This window comes from Leucopleurus acutus (assembly GCF_964270905.1).
Source record: "Leucopleurus acutus genome assembly, chromosome: 16".
NCBI lineage: Eukaryota > Metazoa > Chordata > Mammalia > Artiodactyla > Delphinidae > Leucopleurus > Leucopleurus acutus.
The window spans coordinates 86,181,235-86,199,712 of record NC_139158.1 but is presented as its reverse complement, the minus strand read 5'-3'; the positions used below and the strand labels follow the sequence as shown (position 1 = coordinate 86,199,712).

At 52.3% G+C, this 18,478-nt stretch overlaps 1 protein-coding gene across 1 annotated transcript in view; it reads left to right on the top strand.

Moving 5' to 3' along the window:
* Positions 1–10,872: 10,872 nt before the first annotated feature.
* TAF4 (TATA-box binding protein associated factor 4) overlaps positions 10,873–18,478 on the top strand; it is a gene marked incomplete at its 5' end in the record, with an annotated part of 71,629 nt that continues 64,023 nt past the window's right edge. The window contains one exon of the mRNA XM_082858106.1: positions 10,873–12,151. Within this exon, the coding sequence (XP_082714232.1) occupies positions 10,873–12,151 (1,279 nt within the window). The remainder of the gene's footprint in view (positions 12,152–18,478) is intronic.

Sequence of the window (18,478 nt, the reverse complement as noted above, 5' to 3'; positions counted from 1 at the left end):
GAACGCACACCTGTGCAGGTGCATGCACCACGTGAATCTGTGTGGGTGAGTGTTTGTGTTTTACCTTTTAAATGCTAAATGTCGGGCTTCCCTGGTGTCACAGTGGTTAAGAATCCACCTGCTAATGCAGGGGACATGGGTTTGAGCCCTGGTCTGGGAAGATCCTACATGCCGCGGAGCAACTAAGCCCGCGCACCACAGCTACTGAGCCCACACACCACAACTGCTGAAGCCCACATGCCTACAGCCTGTGCTCTGCAACAAGAGAAGCCACCACAATGAGAAGCCCGTGCACCACGACCAAGAGGAGCCCCCGCTCGCCGCAACTAGAGAAGGCCCGTGCACAGCAGCGAAGCCCCAACACAGCCAAAAATAAAAAAATAAATTAAATAAATAAAATAAAAATAAAAAATAAATGCTAAATGTCTCATGCATATAAAAGAGTGTATATATCACACTGCATCTTTTAACTAACAGGAAGAAATTGAGCACCCATGTCCCCACCATCCAACCTGAGAATTCTTCAGTGGAGAGTTTCACCCAGTCCACACCCCCCCACCGCCACCTTGCTGGGCTCCTGACCCTGAGTCTGGGGCATCTTTGGCTTCAGTTCTTAAGGGCTGGGGGTAGTGTTGCCTGGCCATGCGGGGCAGGGGTGGCCACCCGGGGTCCCACTGCTCTGGACACTTCCAAGCAGGGCCCGGTTTCCAGCACCAGGCATCTCCCCGGGCTGCACAGCAAGGGTGCTGGCAGTTGGCACAAATCAGGTGTTCCCCCCGCTCAGGAAGGCGGTTGTTAAACGCTCGCCAGCACCTAAGTGGACGATTGATCCCTGACTTCTAGGACCTCCTGTGTAGTTGAGGTGGTGAAACCTACAGGTATAAATAACTTGAGGATGTTGATGAGGCCACTTCCGGGAATTTACCCGAAAGAGCTGAAGACAGGGGCTTGACGAGATGTCTGCACAACCAGATTGTAGCAGCGCCATTCACAGTAGCCAAGAGGTGGAGACAACCCAAGTGTCCATCGATGGCTGAATGGAGAAGCAGAATGGGATCCACCCATACTCGGGAATATTGTTCAGCCTTAAGGTGGAAGGAAATCCTGCAATATGTTACAGCGTGGATGAACCCTGAGGACATTATGACCAACGACGTAAGCCAGACACAGAAGGACAAATACGGTGTGATTCCACTTACATGAAGTCTCTGAAGTCATCAAAATCATAGGAACAGAAAGTAGAATGGTGGTTCCCAGAAGCTGGGGGAGGGGGAGAGGGAGTTGTTTAATGGGACGGTGTTCAGTTTGAAAAGATGAAAACGTTCTGGAGATCTGTGACACAGTGCAAATACCTAACAGTATTGAACTGTACACTTAAAAGTGGTTAAGATGGTACATTTTATGTTATGTGTTCTTTACCACAACCAGAAAAAGAAAAGGATTTGATGACAGCAGATTGCTGTACTGGGGAGAGCCCTGGCCCAGAATTCAGGAAACTTGGGTTTTCGTCCACGTCTCCCGTATCCTGGTGGCCTTAGGCAAGTCACTTGCCATTGCTGGGCTCTGGTTTCCTTCTCTCGGAGAATGAGGGGTGTGTTTAAGGCTCCCCAGCTCAGAAAGCTGAGTATGCACAGAGCCTGACACATTTCCTCATTGACTTTCACTCAAGTGTGACATTTACAAAAAAACTACACACATCAACACATTCTCTCAAACCAAACACACCACCTGATGCCATTGAACGAATGGACCGCCATTTGTTTATCCATTTCACTGGTGATGGAAATTGGGGTGGATTCCAGTTTGGGGTGAGTCTGAACAGTGCTGCTCTGACCGTTCTGGCACTTCCACGGGGCACACAGGACTTGCATCTGTTGTGTGCCTGAGGAGCAGAATTGTTGGGCCCCAGGCTGAGTGGTTGCATGGCTTAAGCCATGCAATGCCAAACAGTTTCCAAGGTGGTTTGAACTAATTCCTACTCTCACCAGCAGATACTCTCCTTCTCCTTGCCAGCTAGGTAGGGTTGGTCCTTTTCAGTTTGGTCTTTCGGGCGGGTCTGCAGTGGGTTTGGTTTGCATTTCCCTGGGGACCGATGAGGCTGGGCCCTTTTTATATTTCAATCATCCTCTCTATCCATCAGAAGTGACGTGTCCATTTTTTTCTATACTGCACCTAGCTTCTCCCACTGCCTTTCCATTCTTTTAATGGTGTCTTTTGATGAGAAGCTCTTAATGTAGCCCAATTTATCAACTTTTTTCCTTTATCGTGTTTAGCACTTTTTGTGCTTATTTTAAAAGAAATCTTGAAAAAAAAAAAAAAGGAATTCCCTCGCCATCCAGCGTTTAGGACTCGGTGCTTTCACTGGTGTGGCCTGGGTTCAATCCCTGGTCAGGGAACTAAGATCCCAGGAGCTGCGCAGCTCGGTGAAAAAACAAACAGACAGACAAAAATTTTACCTGCCCCAGGATTATAGACATATTTCCTTCTACAAGTTTTATTATTTTACTTTTCACATTTAGCTCTTCAGTTCAGCTGGAATTGTTTTTTCTGTATGGTGTGAGGTTTGGGTCAAGATTTATTTTTCACCCTTATGGGTAGCCATTGACCCAGAGCCAATGATTGAAAAGACCATCCTTCCACCACTGCAAGGCATTGTCCATTGTGTCATAAATAGATTGACTGTATATATGTGTCTTTTTCAGGACTCTCTATTCATTTGGCCTGTTTATCTATTCTTGCACCAACACCTCACTGCCTCAATTACTGTCATGGTTATGATATCTGATAACGAAGGTCCTCCAGAGTTGTTGTTCTTCAAGACTGCCTTGGCTGTATTTGTCCATTTGCATTTCCATATGAATTCTGGAATTAGCATTTCTAAAATAAGCATTTATAAACTAAATCCCCTGCTTTACTTGTGGGCCACACATTTTGATATGTTGTATTTTCAGTAACATTCAGTTCAAAGTATTTTCAAATTTCCCTTGTGATTTTTTTGACCCATGGGTTACTTAGGTATTTCCAAATATCTGGGGTTTGCATTGTTTTGTTATTGATTTTATTCCAATATAAACAGAGAACATATTCTGCATGATTTCAATCCTTTTAAATTTGTTGAGATTTGTTTCATGGCCCGGCATTTGGTTTATCTTTCTGAGTGTACTATGTGCAATAGAAAAGAATGTGTTGGGTGTGGTGTTTGATAAATATCAGATCAAGATAGCTCACATTGTCATTCAGATCACTCGTGTCCATCCCGAGAGTTTTGTCCATTTGTTCGATGGGTGTTGAAATCTCCAACAATGGCTGTTGGATTATCTATTTTTCGGTTTAATTCTGTCCGTTTTTGCTTCACATATTTTGAAGCTATGAGGCACATACCAAGTTATGGTTTTTGTCTTCTTGATGAGTTAACCAGTTTTCATTAGGCAGCGTCCCTTTTTGTCTCTGACAAGCACTGCGTGGAGGTTCATTTTATCTGATGGTAATACGGCCTCTCCAGCCTTGTTAAGTGTAGTGTTTGCACGATATATTGTTTTGAAGTGTCTCTCGAAAACAGCATTGGCAGAGTCTCGCTTTTCTATCCTTTTAATTGAAGTGCTTAATGCTTAACATTTAATATTATGGTTAAGTTGGTGAGATTTAGGTCTATCATCTATTTGTTTTGTGTTTGTTCTTTCTAAAATGTCCTTTTTTTTTAAAGGAAAGCCAACGTTGGGGGAAGATGCGGAATCTTTTATTTATTTATTTATTTATTTATTTATTTTTAGTTTTGGCTGTGTTGGGTCTTCGTTTCTCTGCGAGGGCTTCCTCTAGTTGCGGCAAGTGGGGGCCACTCTTCATCGCGGTGCGCGGGCCTCTCACTATCTATCGCAGCCTCTCTTGTTGCGGAGCACAGGCTCCAGACGTGCAGGGTCAGTAGTTGTGGCTCACGGGCCTAGTTGCTCTGTGCCATGTGGGATCTTCCCAGACCAGGGCTCGAACCCGTGTCCCCTGCATTAGCAGGCAGATTCTCAACCACTGTGCCACCAGGGAAGCCCTAAAATGTCCTCTTTTGTTTTCTTTTGGATTATCTGAATATTTTTCAATTTTCTAGTTTATTGATCGTATTTTTAGGTATGGCTCTTTGTGTTAATTTTTTTAGTGGTTGCTTTAGGGATTACAGTACGTATCCTTAACTTTTCACAGTCTTCTTTGAGTTAACATTGTACCAAGTCACATAAAATGTAGAACACTTTTTAAAAATAAATAAATAATTAATTAATTAATTTATTTTTGACTGCTGGGTCTTTGTTGCTTCGTGCAGGCTTTCTCTAGCTGTGATGAGAGGGGGCTGCTCTTCACTGCAGTGTGCGGGCTTCTCACTGCGGTGGCTTCTCTTGTTGTGGAGCACGGGCTCTAGGCGCACAGGCTTCAGTAGTTGTGGCTCGCGGGTTCTAGAGCACAGGCTCAGTAGTTGTGGTGCATGGGCTTAGTTGCTCCACAGCGTGTAGGATCTTCCTGGACCAGGGATCGAACCTGTGTCCCCTGCATTGGCAGGTGGATTCTTAACCACTGTGCCACCAGGGAAGTCCCAAAATGTAGAACACTTTCAATGTCATAGGTCCATAGTTTGCTATAGATTTGCTAGAGTATATTTAAATGCAGTAAAACCCCCCACCATTCACTGTTATAATTTTGCTTTAAAGAGGCATGTATTTTAGAGAAATGAAGAGGAAAAATATTCTTTTATATTTGTTCAGGTATTTACCATTTCTGATGCTCTTCATTCTTTCCCGATGACCAGGTTTCTATCTGGGATCATTTTCCTTCACTCTGAAGAATTTCCTTTAGCATTTCTTGTAGTTTAGGTCTGCTGGTGATGAATTCTCTTAATTTTCTTGTATAGCAAAATATCTTTATTTACCCTCATTCTGGAAAGATAGTTTGAAAGTTTGGCATTCTGCAAAAGGGTTCACGGGCTTTCTTTCAATACTGAAAGGTGTTGGTCCACTTTCTGTTGGCCTCCATAGCTTCCGATGGGAAGTTAGCAGTGTCCCTTCATTGTTCCCTGCATGAGATGTGCTGTTCTCCTGCGGCTACTCATACGATTTTTCTCTTTACACCCAGCTTCCGACGGTTTGACTATGCTGTGCCCGTGCATAGTCTCCTTTGAGTTTGTCTTAGTTGGGGATTGTGGAATTCTTCAAGCGTGTAACTTTATGCCTTTAACCGAATATAGAAAATTCTGTAAATTTTGTCTTCAAATACTCTTTCCTGCCCTATTTTTCCTCCCTTTTTGTGACTTTAATTGCACAGATGTCAACATTTTGATTCTATACCAGAGATCCCTTATGATCTTTTTATTTATTCCCCACTCTTTCCTTTTCAGACTGAATAAATTCTATTGATATACCTTCAAGTTCACTGATTTTTTTCCCTCTGTCATTCCACTCTTCTGTTTGGCCCATTCAGTTAACTTTACATTTAGGAAATTTTAAATTTCAGTTCTAGAATTTCCTTTTTAAGATATATTTTACAGTTCTCTGCTGTGATTGATTTATTTGTTGATTTATTTATTTTGGCCATGCCATATGGCATGCGGAATCCTAGTTCCCCAACCAGGGATCAAGTCTGTGCCCCCTGCAGTGGAAGCATGGAGTCTTAACCACTGGACCACTAGGGAAGTCCCAACTCTGCTGTAATTTTAAAAAAAATCTTTTCACTCATTAAAAGCATATTTTTCTTTACATGAGTGATTACAATAGTTTAAAATTTTCTTTTGCTAATTCCATCACCTGTGTTGTATCAGGGATCAATTGCCCATACTTTTTTTTTTTTTTTTTTTGAGAATGTTTAAGATTCTCCTTTTCTTTGTTTAGTAACTTTAGATTGTGTCCTGGATATTGTGTTATTTTGTGTTGACCTTGGATTCTCCTATATTAACTCAAAGAGCATTGATTTGATTATTTCTATGTTTGTGTTAGCAAATCAAAGATGACTTGGTGGGGCTCAGACAGCAAATACTGTCCCTTGGACAGCAGCTCAGATCTCATCTCAGTTCTTTTATTCTTAGCCAAGATGCTTGGAGTCTACCCTATGCCTGTGTTCCAATGTCACCTGGAGATTTAGGCCCAGGTTACAAACAGAATTTGGGTCTTCCCTTCTCTCACTCCTTCCTTTCTGGGATGCCCCCAAATACTTTCCAGAGGGTGTCATTGCCCAAACTCTATCTCCTGGCTCTCAGGCCAGCAGGACTGCAGGTGTTTTGTTGGTGTTTATCTGCCCTGCATGGCATGGCCTGCCCTTAGGCTAGAAGCTGTGAAAGCAGGCAACTCACCCGGCCGTTCTCTTCTTCCAGGGCTTCTCCTCTCCAGCACCTGCCTGTGCTCACTCTGACTACTCCAGGTGAGTGTTATGTTGTCCAGAGTTCATAGTGCTGTCTGTGGCAGGTTAGTTCAGTAGGAGTTCACATACTGGCAATGGAAGCCTAGCTTGTCCATTTCTGTGCAGAGATCCTGCCTGGGATCTTAAAATCCATTTGCATCGATCTGTAGAGTATGTTGGGGGAGAAATGACATTTTTACAATACTTAGTCTTCCAATTCTTGAACTTGGTATATCCCTCCATGTAATTACTTTTTCTGTAACTTCTCTCAATTGTGTTTTACAGTTTTTTGTCTATAGGTCTTGAGCTCTTTGATGTTAGTTTTATATTAAGACATTTGGTGATGCCGCTGCAAGGCAAGAATGCCTGGGGCCACCAGGAGCTGAAAGAGGCAGGAAGGACCCTCCCGGAACCTCCAGAGGGAGTGTGACCCTGCTGACACCTTGATTTTGGACTTCCGGTTTCTAGAACTATGAGAATAAATTTCTGTTGTTTTAAGCCCCCAAGTTTGTGATAATGTTACAACGGCCCTAAGAAACGAATGCACCTGCATTTACAATCAGTTATGTGTTCATCCTGGGACATGGATCCCCTCCTGACTGTGGCACAGCCCGCTGAGTCTGCAGCGCTGAGGGCTGCCGGCTGGGGCAGGGAAGTCTGGTGAACCAAGACTCTGGGAACAGGGTCGGGCCACCAGCTGCCATCTAGCTGCCTGTCTTTTTTTAAGATTGTTATGTTGTATTTCAGGCAGATAACAAAAGCATAGGAAATATAACGAACACTGCATATCTTTCACACAGCCAGAGCAACACTGAAATTATTGACTCGTGGTTGTTTATTCTTTTTTTTTACGTCTTTATTGGAGTATAATTGCTTTACAGTGGTGTGTTAGTTTCTGCTTTATAACAGTGAATCAGTTATACATATACATATGTTCCCATATCTCTTCCCTCTTGCGTCTCCCTCCCTCCCACCCTCCCTATCCCACCCCTCCAGGCGGTCACAAAGCACCGAGCTGATCTCCCTGTGCTATGTGGCTGCTTCCCACTAGCTATCTGCCTTACGTTTGGTAGTGTATATACGTCCATGCCTCTCTCTCACTTTGTCACAGCTCACTCTTCCCCCTCCGCATATCCTCAATCCATTCTCTAGTAGGTCTGTGTCTTTATTCCTGTCTTACCCCTAGGTTCTTCATGACATTTTTTTCTTAAATTCCATATATATGTGTTAGCATACGGAATTTGTCTTTCTCTTTCTGACTTACTTCACTCTATATGACAGACTCTAGGTCTATCCACCTCATTACAAATAGCTCAATTTCGTTTCTTTTTATGGCTGAGTAATATCCCGTTGTATATATGTGCCACATCTTCTTTATCCATTCATCCGATGATGGGCACTTAGGTTGTTTCCATGTCCGGGCTATTGTAAATAGAGCTGCAATGAACATTTTGGTACATGACTCTTTTTGAATTATGGTTTTCTCAGGGTATATGCCCTGTAGTGGGACTGCTGGGTCATATGGTAGTTCTATTTGTAGTTTTTTAAGGAACCTCCATACTGTTCTCCATAGTGGCTGAACCAATTCACATTCCCACCAGCAGTGCAAGAGTGTTCCCTTTTCTCCACACCCTCTCCAGCATTTATTGTTTCCAGATTTTTTGATGATGGCCATTCTGACTGGTGTGAGATGATACCTCATTGTAGTTTTGATTTGCATTTCTCTAATGATTAATGATGTTGAGCATTCTTTCATGTGTTTGTTGGCAGTCTGTATATCTTCTTTGGAGAAATGTCTATTTAGGTCTTCTATGTTTATTCTTATATTTAAGAGAGCGTGTCTGATGCTGTCTCCATTTTATTGAAAAGATAATATACTGCTTAATAAACCTTAAAGTCCCACACAGCTGCCGGCCTGGGAGGCTGCCTTTTTGCCCATGGCCTTGCACGTTTGCACCGCTGTAGGTGGCAAGGATGTACTGCTTTTGGGTTCTGCCGTTCTCACTTAACAATAAACATTTTCCCCTGTTTAAACCTGGTGTTTATATTTACACTCGTTTTCAGGCCCTTTTTTCTCTTCACGCTAGTTGGGATTTTTGTTTCAAATTACAGAAGTCACAGGGAAGCTGCTTGTTGAAGCGAGTAAAACCACAGAGCGATATTCAAAGAAAATGCCCCAAGTCCCCAGGGTGGCCAAGGTTAACAGTTTGGTAGCGTCTCCCCGCCCTCCTATCGGGAGGAGGGGAGGAGCCACGTGGCTTCCGCCCCCACCCCGCTCTCCAGGCGGGCGGTGCTCCGGAGGGCACCAGATGCGGGAGAGTGCCTAAGCAGTCGGTAACTCCCACCTTCTCTGCGGGCGACCCCTCTGGAAGGAGAATTGGGTGGAGCGGGGTGGGGCGTGGAAGGCGGCGCACGGACGCTTCACCTCCCACACTTCCTGCTGGACCGGAGGGCGCCCCGGAGGACTCTGGGGGTGATGTCAGCACCACTGCGGCGCGGAGGGTTGGAGGGGTCCTGGCGGGCCTTCAGAGGACGCAGGAAGTCCCTGCGCTGTGGGGCAGCAGGAGGGGCCTCACATGGCACCACCTCCTCCCTTCACTGAAGATCTGAGTAACTACAGGGGCGGACGGGAGGGGGACCCCCTCCCCAGGGCCTCAGAACCCGGGGGTCACGGTCTCGCGGCAGCCAGTGATCTGGCCAGTAGCACGGCTGCTAACTCTTCTACCCTGACTCCAATGTGAGTGTTTTGAGTGTAGACTACGGTGTACACCTCCGTTTCCCACGACGGAGGTCGCACCCGGGGCTGAAGTCAGCTTGCTTTGTTTGGCCCAGCTGAACATTTTCTAATGAGTTGTCAACATTAAAGATGATGAGATTTTACACGTAATGCCACATTTCTGCTCTGGCTCGAAAACCAGACTGTCCGCCCCCGCTGGGCTCAAAGAGCGGTGGGGATGGCGCGCAGGCACCCCGCGTGCAAGGTCCCCCACCCCAGGTTTGTTCCACCTTCTGGGTACTCAAGTTCGGGTGCAAAATTCCGGTTCTCTCTTCGCAGGGTTCCCCCCTAACACTGGCCCATGGAGGCCCCTTTCCAGGCTCCAACCGCCGCGCCCATTGTCTAAACCCGCCCCGTGAGTGGGGCTCGCGGGGGCCGGCGGGTTCTTTTGTTAGGCGGTTAGAAAAGATCATTTACGTGTCAACAGCCTCCCGCATTGTGCTGCGGTCCGTGTGACTGCGGCGCGGGCTCTTCAGCTGGAGCGAGGCCGGAGGCACCTCTCTGGGTCCCCCGCCCACCCCCCCCAAAAAAAGGGGGGAGAAGAGAACCCCTAGGCATGTCCCAGAATACCATCTTTCGGTGAAAAAACCCCGAAAACACGCAGGAGAGAACTTTACGTGAACTGTTTCTACAGAGAAGGTGCTCGTAAGGTTATTTTAGATAACTTACTTCGTCAAAAGGACAGAACGGGAAATAAGGACCCGAGGAAGACCTCCAGGATGGACGCTCCCTACGGGAGCTGCTGCTCCCGGCCGGCGCCGCCGTCTCACCCAGTAATTTACAGACACTCGTGTCCGGGGCCGCGCCGCCGGAGAAGATGAGTCACCCTGGCGCGGCCCCGGGCGCCGACCCCCGCCCCGCCCCCGCCGCCCGAGCAGCGGCCCTCACGGCGCGAGGCGCCGGATCTCGGGCGGACCGAGGCGCCCGGCCGAGGGGCAGGCCAGCGCTCGCCCCGCCCGGTGCGCCGAGCTCCGGGTCTCGCGCCCGCCGGGCAGCAATGGCGCCGACGCCCAGGCCGCCTCCCTGCCTCGGCCCCCGGCCCCAGGCCGCACCCTCCCGGGGCGCCGGGTCCCCGCGGGCGGCGGCGGCGGCGACTCCATGAGGGGCGTTGGGGTCCCGGGAGCACGGCGTCCCCGGCTCCCTCGCCCGCCCGCCCGGCTCTCCCCTCAGCTCCGGCCGCAGCCATTTTGGAGCGAGCGGAGACAAAGAGCCAGTCACTGCCGCCGCCCCCACCAGGTCCCGGCCACGGTCCCTGCCCGTCTCGTCCTCCTGCCCTCCGGCCTCTAGCCCGTCCGGCGGTCCGGACCCCCACGTCGCCGCCGGCCCAAGGGCGCCGAGCCCGCCGCCCGCTACCCACCCGCCCGCTGAGACCCGGCCGCCCTCCTGCGCACCGGCCTCTGCCGCTCGCAGCCATTGGACGCGCCTTTTAGGCGAGCGCCGCGGCCAATCGTGGGGCGCCGGGCGGCCGGGCGGGGGGCACCGTGGCCAATGGCGAGGCGCCGGGCGGCGGGCGGGGGCGGGCGCGCCGCCGCGCCTGCGCAACGCGCCGCCGCCGCCCTCCCCCCCGCCCGGCCGCCCGCGCCCCCCGCCCGGCCGCCGCCCCCGCCCCGCCCGGCGCGCGCCGCCCCCCGCCCGCCCCCGCGGCCGCCCGCCCGCCCGCCCGCCCGCGCGGAGCCTCCTCCCCGCCCAGCGCCGGCCGAGCGGCGGCGGCGGCGGGCCGAGGAGGAAAGATGGCGGCGGGCTCGGATCTGCTGGACGAGGTCTTCTTCAACAGCGAGGTGGACGAGAAAGTGGTGAGCGACCTGGTGGGCTCGCTCGAGTCGCAGCTGGCGGCCAGCGCGGCCCACCACCACCACCTCGCGCCCCGCGCGCCCGAGGCGCGGGCCGCGGCCGCCGGCGCGCTCGGGAACCATGTCGGAGCCGGAGCCGTGCCGGCCGAGGGCGCGCCCGCAGCGGCGCCGGAGCCGCCCCCCGCAGGTAGAGCGCGGCGCGGCCTGAGCGCGGGCGGCCGCCGGCCGGGCCCGCGTCCTCACTGCGCTGCTTCGCTTGTCCCCGCAGGGCCCGCCGCGAAGCTGAGCGCGCTCGAGGCCGGCGCGAGCGCCGCAGCCGGCGCCGGGGCCGGGGCGGGCGCCGCGGCCGGGGCCTGTGCGCCGGGGGCAGCGGCCGCGCCCGAGCCCGCCGCCAAGCCCGCCGCCCGCAACGGCCCGCCCGGCGGCCCCGGCGCCGCGCAAACTTTGAATGGGAGCGCCGCGTTGGGGAACTCGCTCCGCGCCGCCGCCGCACCTGCTGTCAGCCTGCTCCACAACGGGCCCGCGCCCGCGCCGCCGCCACCCAAGCCCGCCGCCGCCACTGTCATCCAGACGCCGCCCTTCCTCGGCGCCCCCCCCGCGCCCGCGCCCGCGCCCCGCGCCCCCTCGCCCCCCGCGCCCGCCGCGCCCCCCGCGCCCCCCGCGCCCGCCGCCGCTGCCCCGCCGCCGGCGCCGCCCGCCGCCGCCAGCCTGGCCCGGCCGCCCGGCCCCCCGGCCGGACCCCCGGTGGCCGCGCAGAACGGGGGCAGCGCCGCGCCCGCCCCCGCGCCCGCCCCCGCGCCCGCCCCGGCCCCAGCGCCCGTTTCTGCCCCGGCGCCCGCCGCCAACAGTCAGCCAGGGCCCGCCGCCGCGCCCGCGCAGGTGGCCAAGGCCGACTCGCCCAAGACTGCGCTGCAGCCGGCGCCCCCGCCGCCGCAGACCCTGGCGGCCAGCTGCCCGGCCGGCGCGGGGGCCGGCATGATCCTCGGGCCAACTATGCAAGGGGCTCTGCCCGCCGCCGCCGGCCTCCCACCGCCGGCCCCCGGTACCCCCACCGGGCTGCCCAAGGGCTCGACCAGCGCGGTGACCCAGAGCCTGCCCAGGACGCCCTCGGCCACCACCGGCGGGATCCGGGCCACGCTGACGCCCACGGTCCTCGCCCCACGCCTGCCGCAGCCGCCGCAGAACCCGACCAACATCCAGAACTTCCAGCTGCCCCCAGGTGAGTGGCCGCGCCGCCGGGCGAGTGCGTTCGTGTCCTGCAGCTGGGCGTCCAGGAAGTTGTCGGGCTGGCAGGACGCGGAGGTCATGGGCCCTGCGTGGGCCTGCTGCGAGCGGGGGTGCGCCTCTGCCCCGGCGCGGGACGGTCCTGGGCATGCGAGTGTGTGTGCGGGTGTGTGTGTGTGATGTGGCAGTGGGGGCCTCCTACCTGGTGCAGTGCTTGGCTCCAGCTTAGTTCTTTGCGTTGCAGAGCTTCTCTGCTAGGACTGCCAGTCCAGCGAGTGGGTCTTTTGCTCCCTTCCTGGCCCTGTGTGCCCCTGCCCAGTCCCCGCACGATGGAGAGCAGTAGCAGCTGGTGCTCCGGGGACAACTTACTGGGTTATTCAGCCTGGGCCCGTGGCTTTCCCATGCTTGGCACTTCCCTCTCTGATTTCTGGGATCAGGCATGTGGTCTGTGTCCTCATTGAACTCTCCTGCTCGTTTATTATGCTGGGCTGTGATTGGTGTCCCCTGCCGGTGGGCTAGGGACCCCCCTTTCCTGGTGAGGTTAGCGGAGTGACGCCCCCTCCACGAGGCTGGGCAAGGCTGCACGGAAAGCTTTCGCTGCCCTGCTGACACTAGGATGGCAGAGTTCCCAGGTGAGCCTGGAGGAGTCGTGGGGCACACAGCCTTCCTGGTCGGAGCCCTTGCCTCACGCCTGCTCTGCAGCCTTGTTTCAGCACTCCTCGTAGGCACGGTGTCCTCGCTTAGAGGATGCCGGTTACCTTGATTATTACCAGTGAAGTCAGCGGTGGGCACGTGCTCTCCCATCAGCGGGTCCCTCGGAGGTACAGACGGTGCAGGAGGACCGCGAGCCTCCTTGACCCCACGCTCCATCTCCCGTCATCTCGGCAGCTCTTTAGGTTCGCCAGCGAAAGGTCCCCCACGGCATTACGTGTCCCGCTGCTTTGTTTCGGTCTTCCTGGGCAGAGAGAAACTCCAGCACTGGAGGCTCCCTGTCTTCCCTTCCATGCCCTCCGCCTCGCCTGCGCGGACTCGGAGCGCTCCTCCCCTGCTGTGTAGTAACGTGTGCCGCCGCACAGGAGTAGTAGAAACAGCACGTCCTGTGCCTGTGTCCCCCATGCTTTCGGAAAAGAACGGTTGGTCACCTTGAGAGGATTTCAGCGTCTTGGAAGGAAAGATTTGCTGTCAAAGTGCTGTGAGGTTTGGAACCGTGGTGAAGTCTGGCAAGGACCTGATGTCACACGGGTGGGAGGAGGGGAGGTTCCAGCCAAGAGCAGCGTTTTGGGGTGGTTGTGGGAGCCCCCCTGCTGTGAGGGGGGGTGTAAGTTACTTGAGATGTGCGGGCTGCCCCTTACAGCACAGTTTGTTTGTTTTTGAGTTTGTAGGAGGGTTTTATTAAAGGTTGTGTTTTGCTCATTATGTGTCTTTTGACCTTTTAGTGGAAGATATGTTTTATCTTCAGTAACGTTTAAAAAAGAGAATTCGGGGTTGTAGCACATTATGGAAAATGTCAAAATACTTTTTACCTACTTATTAAAATACCTCCTCATTGGTCCTCGGCACCTTCCTCGCTCCTAGCAAGGCCGGTTCCATGCGCTGCACTTTTGTTATGGAAAACTGGTGTGAGCTGGTCAGTAAATTTTGCGAGACTGGCGCGCTGTGCCTGGCTCCCAGGGCGGGGTGGAGGCCGTCGTCGTGTCCCCCATCCCCCCCCTCCGGCCTGCCCGGATGGTGCCTGTAGGTGTGGCTGTTTGGGGTTGACTGGATCCCCTTGGTCTGGGCCTCTGCGTAGGTGAAGCCTTCGCTACCTTATTTCTTCTGGGGGGAGGAAGCTGTGGTTTGGAAAGGGCACCTCCGTCATCTTCGTTGTGATTGACCCTGGACTCCCTCTCGTCTCCTGTGCTAGCGGTGTGTTAGGGATGTCTGCATGTGACAAGTAGGCGACTCCTTGAAGAAAATCGTAGAAGCGCTGACTCTTCGCATGAGTTCTCACGAGTCTTTGCATTAGTCCCACGTGTGAGAGCAGAGAACAGCTCATGTTGACATTTGGGTGACAAATGCTGAGAGCTGTGCTTTAAAGGGGCCAAATGCTTTCTAGAAAATAAAAGATTCGCATTCATCTCTTCATGCTCCCCTCCCCCCACAGTTGATCTACTGATTTGGAGCGCTGATTAATTCCGCTCCTTCACCTTAATAACAGAAGAAGCACAAAAAGTATAGTTAAAATTACTACCAGTGCCCCACAGCAGAGTGCCTTCTTTTAAATAGCACAAATTAGTTCTTTAAATCAAAGTGACAGATTACGAATATTCTAGTTACCTCGTATAATTGGTCAATCAGAAAATATTAAGTTCTGTTTGATGCTTCCTTTTCACTGAAATTTTTCATCATAAAAATGTACAAAGTGGAGGTGGAACTAACTTGTAAAAATAACTGTTGCTTGGATGATAACTCATTCTTGTTAGTACTCAGGCATTAGGGGTGGGCAGGGTTTTCAAAGCTACACTTAGGTGTCAAGTGAAGTAACAGACTGTTGGCAGTTGGAGCGTGGGTGAGAGAGGCCTGCCCCTCCCGGTGCCTTCCCTCCCTGTAGGTCAGAGTCCGAGGGGGGAAACAGAGGGACAGAGGTTTCACCGAGTCCCTGAGGGCCAGTCAGGCCTTGCATGTTTCATCCTCACAGCCACAGTGAGCACGTGTTGAACTTGGTTTCGGTAAACTCAGTCTCGATATTCCTTGTCAGGACAGTTTTGTAAAGAGACGTTGATGTTATTGTAATTAATTTACTCACTTAAGGGTACCAGAGTTTCAATTTTATCTGCTGTGGGGAATATTAGGAACACATGAGCCTCCAGAGAGATTGTTGCAGCAAAGGCAGTGGACCCAAGAACAGTGAAAAGCACTAGTTAGTTGTGTACAGCTTGGAATAGTCATAACATCGAAGTAACGTTATTATTATAGTTGAAAGGAGAGAAAAGTGATACGACACCAAAATTGGCGTTTGCGCAAATGGTTTCAAGAGATCTTTTGAGATAGGTGTTACGCTAGAGATGCTTATTTCTAAAGCTTATCTTTTCTTGCATTTTCAGCAGTGTATGTCTGTCTGTTCTGCTTTCACAGAGAATTTGTTCTCCTGTGGGTCTAAGGTTTGGCTGAAGTGTCGGTTCTCATTCGGGATAGAACACCTTTCCTCCATACCTGGGCTGCGGGAATGTTTGCATGGGGCTGGTGGCTTAAGATGAACACTCTTGAGGCTGCTGAGGTCTAGGGCAGGGGTTCCCGTCCTTGGTGAATAGAATTATTGGATGGTGGGGAAAGGGGAAAAAGAGTCCAGGGTAGCAGGCTGTGCTGTGTGGGCGGGGTTGAGTTCTGGGAAGGCTGATCCGGAGCCGGGTGGCAGCCCCAGAGTTTTGGGCTCTGGACGTCTGGTGGCCGACTTTGGTGGAAGTGCTTTGGCACAAGGGATGTTCTTAGAAGTTTAGATTTTGTTACTTGAGGGCACTCTTGACCTGGGACAGAATATATGGTTCTTTGGAGTCTCAGTTTCCCCAGGTGGAAAGTGAGCTTGACCACTTTGTGAAGCACTGTGAAATTGCATTGGGAGGAGCGGTACGCACCACTGTCAGGTAGCGTTTAGTCACACGCTGTCTCAGCTCCATTATGTTTCTCACTGGTTTCCAAGCAGTATGTTGCTGTAGATGTAGCAAAGTCTAAAACACAGTTTTAGTCCCGTCAGCACCATGCCCAGATTGGACAGGTTCTCAGTGACCAGGGAGCCTGGTGTGGTGGCCAGCTCTGGTTCTGTGAGAAAGTTGCTGAGGTTGTCATCACAGGTGGGCCATAGACCTGGGGGACATGTCCTGGAAGCCATGGGGGACAAGGGGGTGCAGCTATCTGCAGAGAGAGTAGACCTGGGCAGGGGGCTCACTTTAGGCCAAAGGCCTTCACTGAGTTTTTCTCTTGACATCCTTAGATAACAGTGACATTTGAAAAAAACAAAAAACAAAAAACTTTTGGGGAGCTGTACCCGGCCAGCACTGGGCATCTCTGCTTAGCGTAGCAGAGGTGGTGTCTCTGAGTTTGCTTCCACACCGCTGGCTTGGAGGCGAGGCCCGTGGCGGGCAAGCAGGCGGTCACTCTTCCTTTTTCTCTGTCCCACCTTGGAACCTGGCTGTCCCCATCGTCTTTAGGGTGGACGTAGCTGTCTTGGTGACGTGGATTGATCAGGATGATGTTGCACACGTAGGTGGGTGTCTTTCGGAGCTGGTGGTTCTCACGTTTTAGCAACAGCCAGGAAAGGGGTTCCTCAGGCCCTTCCGGGGCCTTCTCACTGCGCTCCAGGGCAGTGGGCCCTGCCCTTGTGGCGGAATCACCAGAGTTAGAAGAGACAACTTTCTGAGTACCACTGCATGAGCGGTGCGTCCTTATTTGCGAGGGCTCTGGAAGGAAGCAGTTGGGAAAGTGGTCTCCTGGCTAGGGGGTGGCTGTCTCGCCCCCCCAGCCTGTGGGGTGGAGCCTGGGCTCTGGCCGCTGCCCGCCCCCCGCAGTGGTGTTTGATCAGAACTGGAGCGGCTCGGTTCAGACCCCGCCCTGGGGGGAAGCGGCTCAGTGGAAAGAGCAGCAGCGCACCTGTCTGTTTCCTTGAAGTCGTAATGAGATGCCGGTGGTTCCTGACATGCTTCCCGAGCCCGTTTCAGTGTAAATGTAAGCTTTCCTCATCTTAAATGATACCTTTTAAGAAAGCTTTTTCATAAATCACTAGTCGTATGTGAGTTGATCAAAACATAATTAAAACCGTTTTTGAAAATCTTGAAGCAGAGATTTTGAAGGACTCTGGAGAAAAACTTGCCTGAGATTTGGGGTAATTTGCATGGGTCTCAGAAGCACTTTTCCTCGTCTTCGTGTTGATAGCAAGCAGGAGACTCAGATTTTCTTGATTGTCTTCATTGATTCAGTCACCGTTCAGAGCTCTCACCTCTGAAATTTGTCTCAGGCTGGAGGTCGGCAGCCTTTTATTTAATCAGGCCTTTGATAGTAAATAAAACAGTCGACCTAAGTAAGAAAACCAAAGGACAGGGGAGCTGTTTGCAGCAGGACCCTCTGCCCTGGGTGCTGTGCGCCTGGCGGGTGACTGAACTGTGTTGTTTCCTGCTGGGCCTGAGGGGACCCTGGCTCCTGGCCTGTAAATTACAAATGCAGCACTTCAGAGCTTCTTTCTTGGAATAATTGCTCTTTAACGCTCTGTGAAGTAGAGCAAGTGCTATAAAGTCATGATTGAAAATTGGAAACTTTATATTTCTAGGGTAGGGCTATGCACGCTTTGAATAAGAAATTTTGAAATTTAAAAAATAAACGTATTTATTTTTGGCTGCGTTGTGCGGACTTTCTCTAGTTGTGGCGAGCGGGGGCTACTCTGTTGCGGTGCGTGGGCTTCTCATTGTGGTGGCTTCTCGTTGCGGAGCATGGGCTCTAGGCACGCGGGCTTCAGTAGTTGCAGCACGTGGGCTCAGTTGTTGTGGCTCACGGGCTCTAGGGCACAGGCTCAGTAGTTGTGGCTCACGGGCTTAGTTGCTCCGCGGCATGTGGGGTCTTCCCGGACCTGGGCTTGAACCCGTGTCCCCTGCACTGGCAGGTGGATTCTTAACCACTGCGCCACCAGGGAAGTCTTAAAAATTTTGAATTTTATATATCCTCGAATAGCTACACCAAGGAATTAAAACCTTTAGTAAACAAAGAGATACAATAAATGTCCACAGTTTAGATTCCTCCCCCGCCCCCATTTGAGAAGTGCATAGACGTCGCCCCTGTTTGTCCGGCTTCCTTGTCCGGCTGCCTGCCTGTCCGTGCTGCTGCATGGGCGTGGATGGAGGCCGTGGATGGAGGGCGGGGGAGCTCCCCACCCTCCTGGCGTGGGCATCGTGAGCGGGGCTTGAAGCAGGGCCTGTGAGTGCAGAGCCCCTCTGCAGCCCTGTGAAGCTGAGTTGGACTTTTGTCCTTCCCTCCTGAAGTTAGAGCCTGGATGGGAACTTTCTGCCTCTTCCACATGGCCTGGGAGGAAGGGACATGCACGCTGATTTTGAGCCCAAACTCGGGAGACGTGTGACCAGGTGAAGAGGAGGACGCGGGATATCCGCGCTGACACTGGGGAACTAGTATCTTCCAGGGCTTGTTTCCGAATGTTCTCTAGCTCGAGAGGTTGGGGAAATCCTAAAGCGGTTCTTACGACTGTATCAAATTGGATGTCATATTTTAGAACTTAGGGGCAAGCGGTAAGAAGGTTCTAGCTCTCAAGTGACTTGTTTTGGGGGGGGTGGTCAGTGGTCTGAGT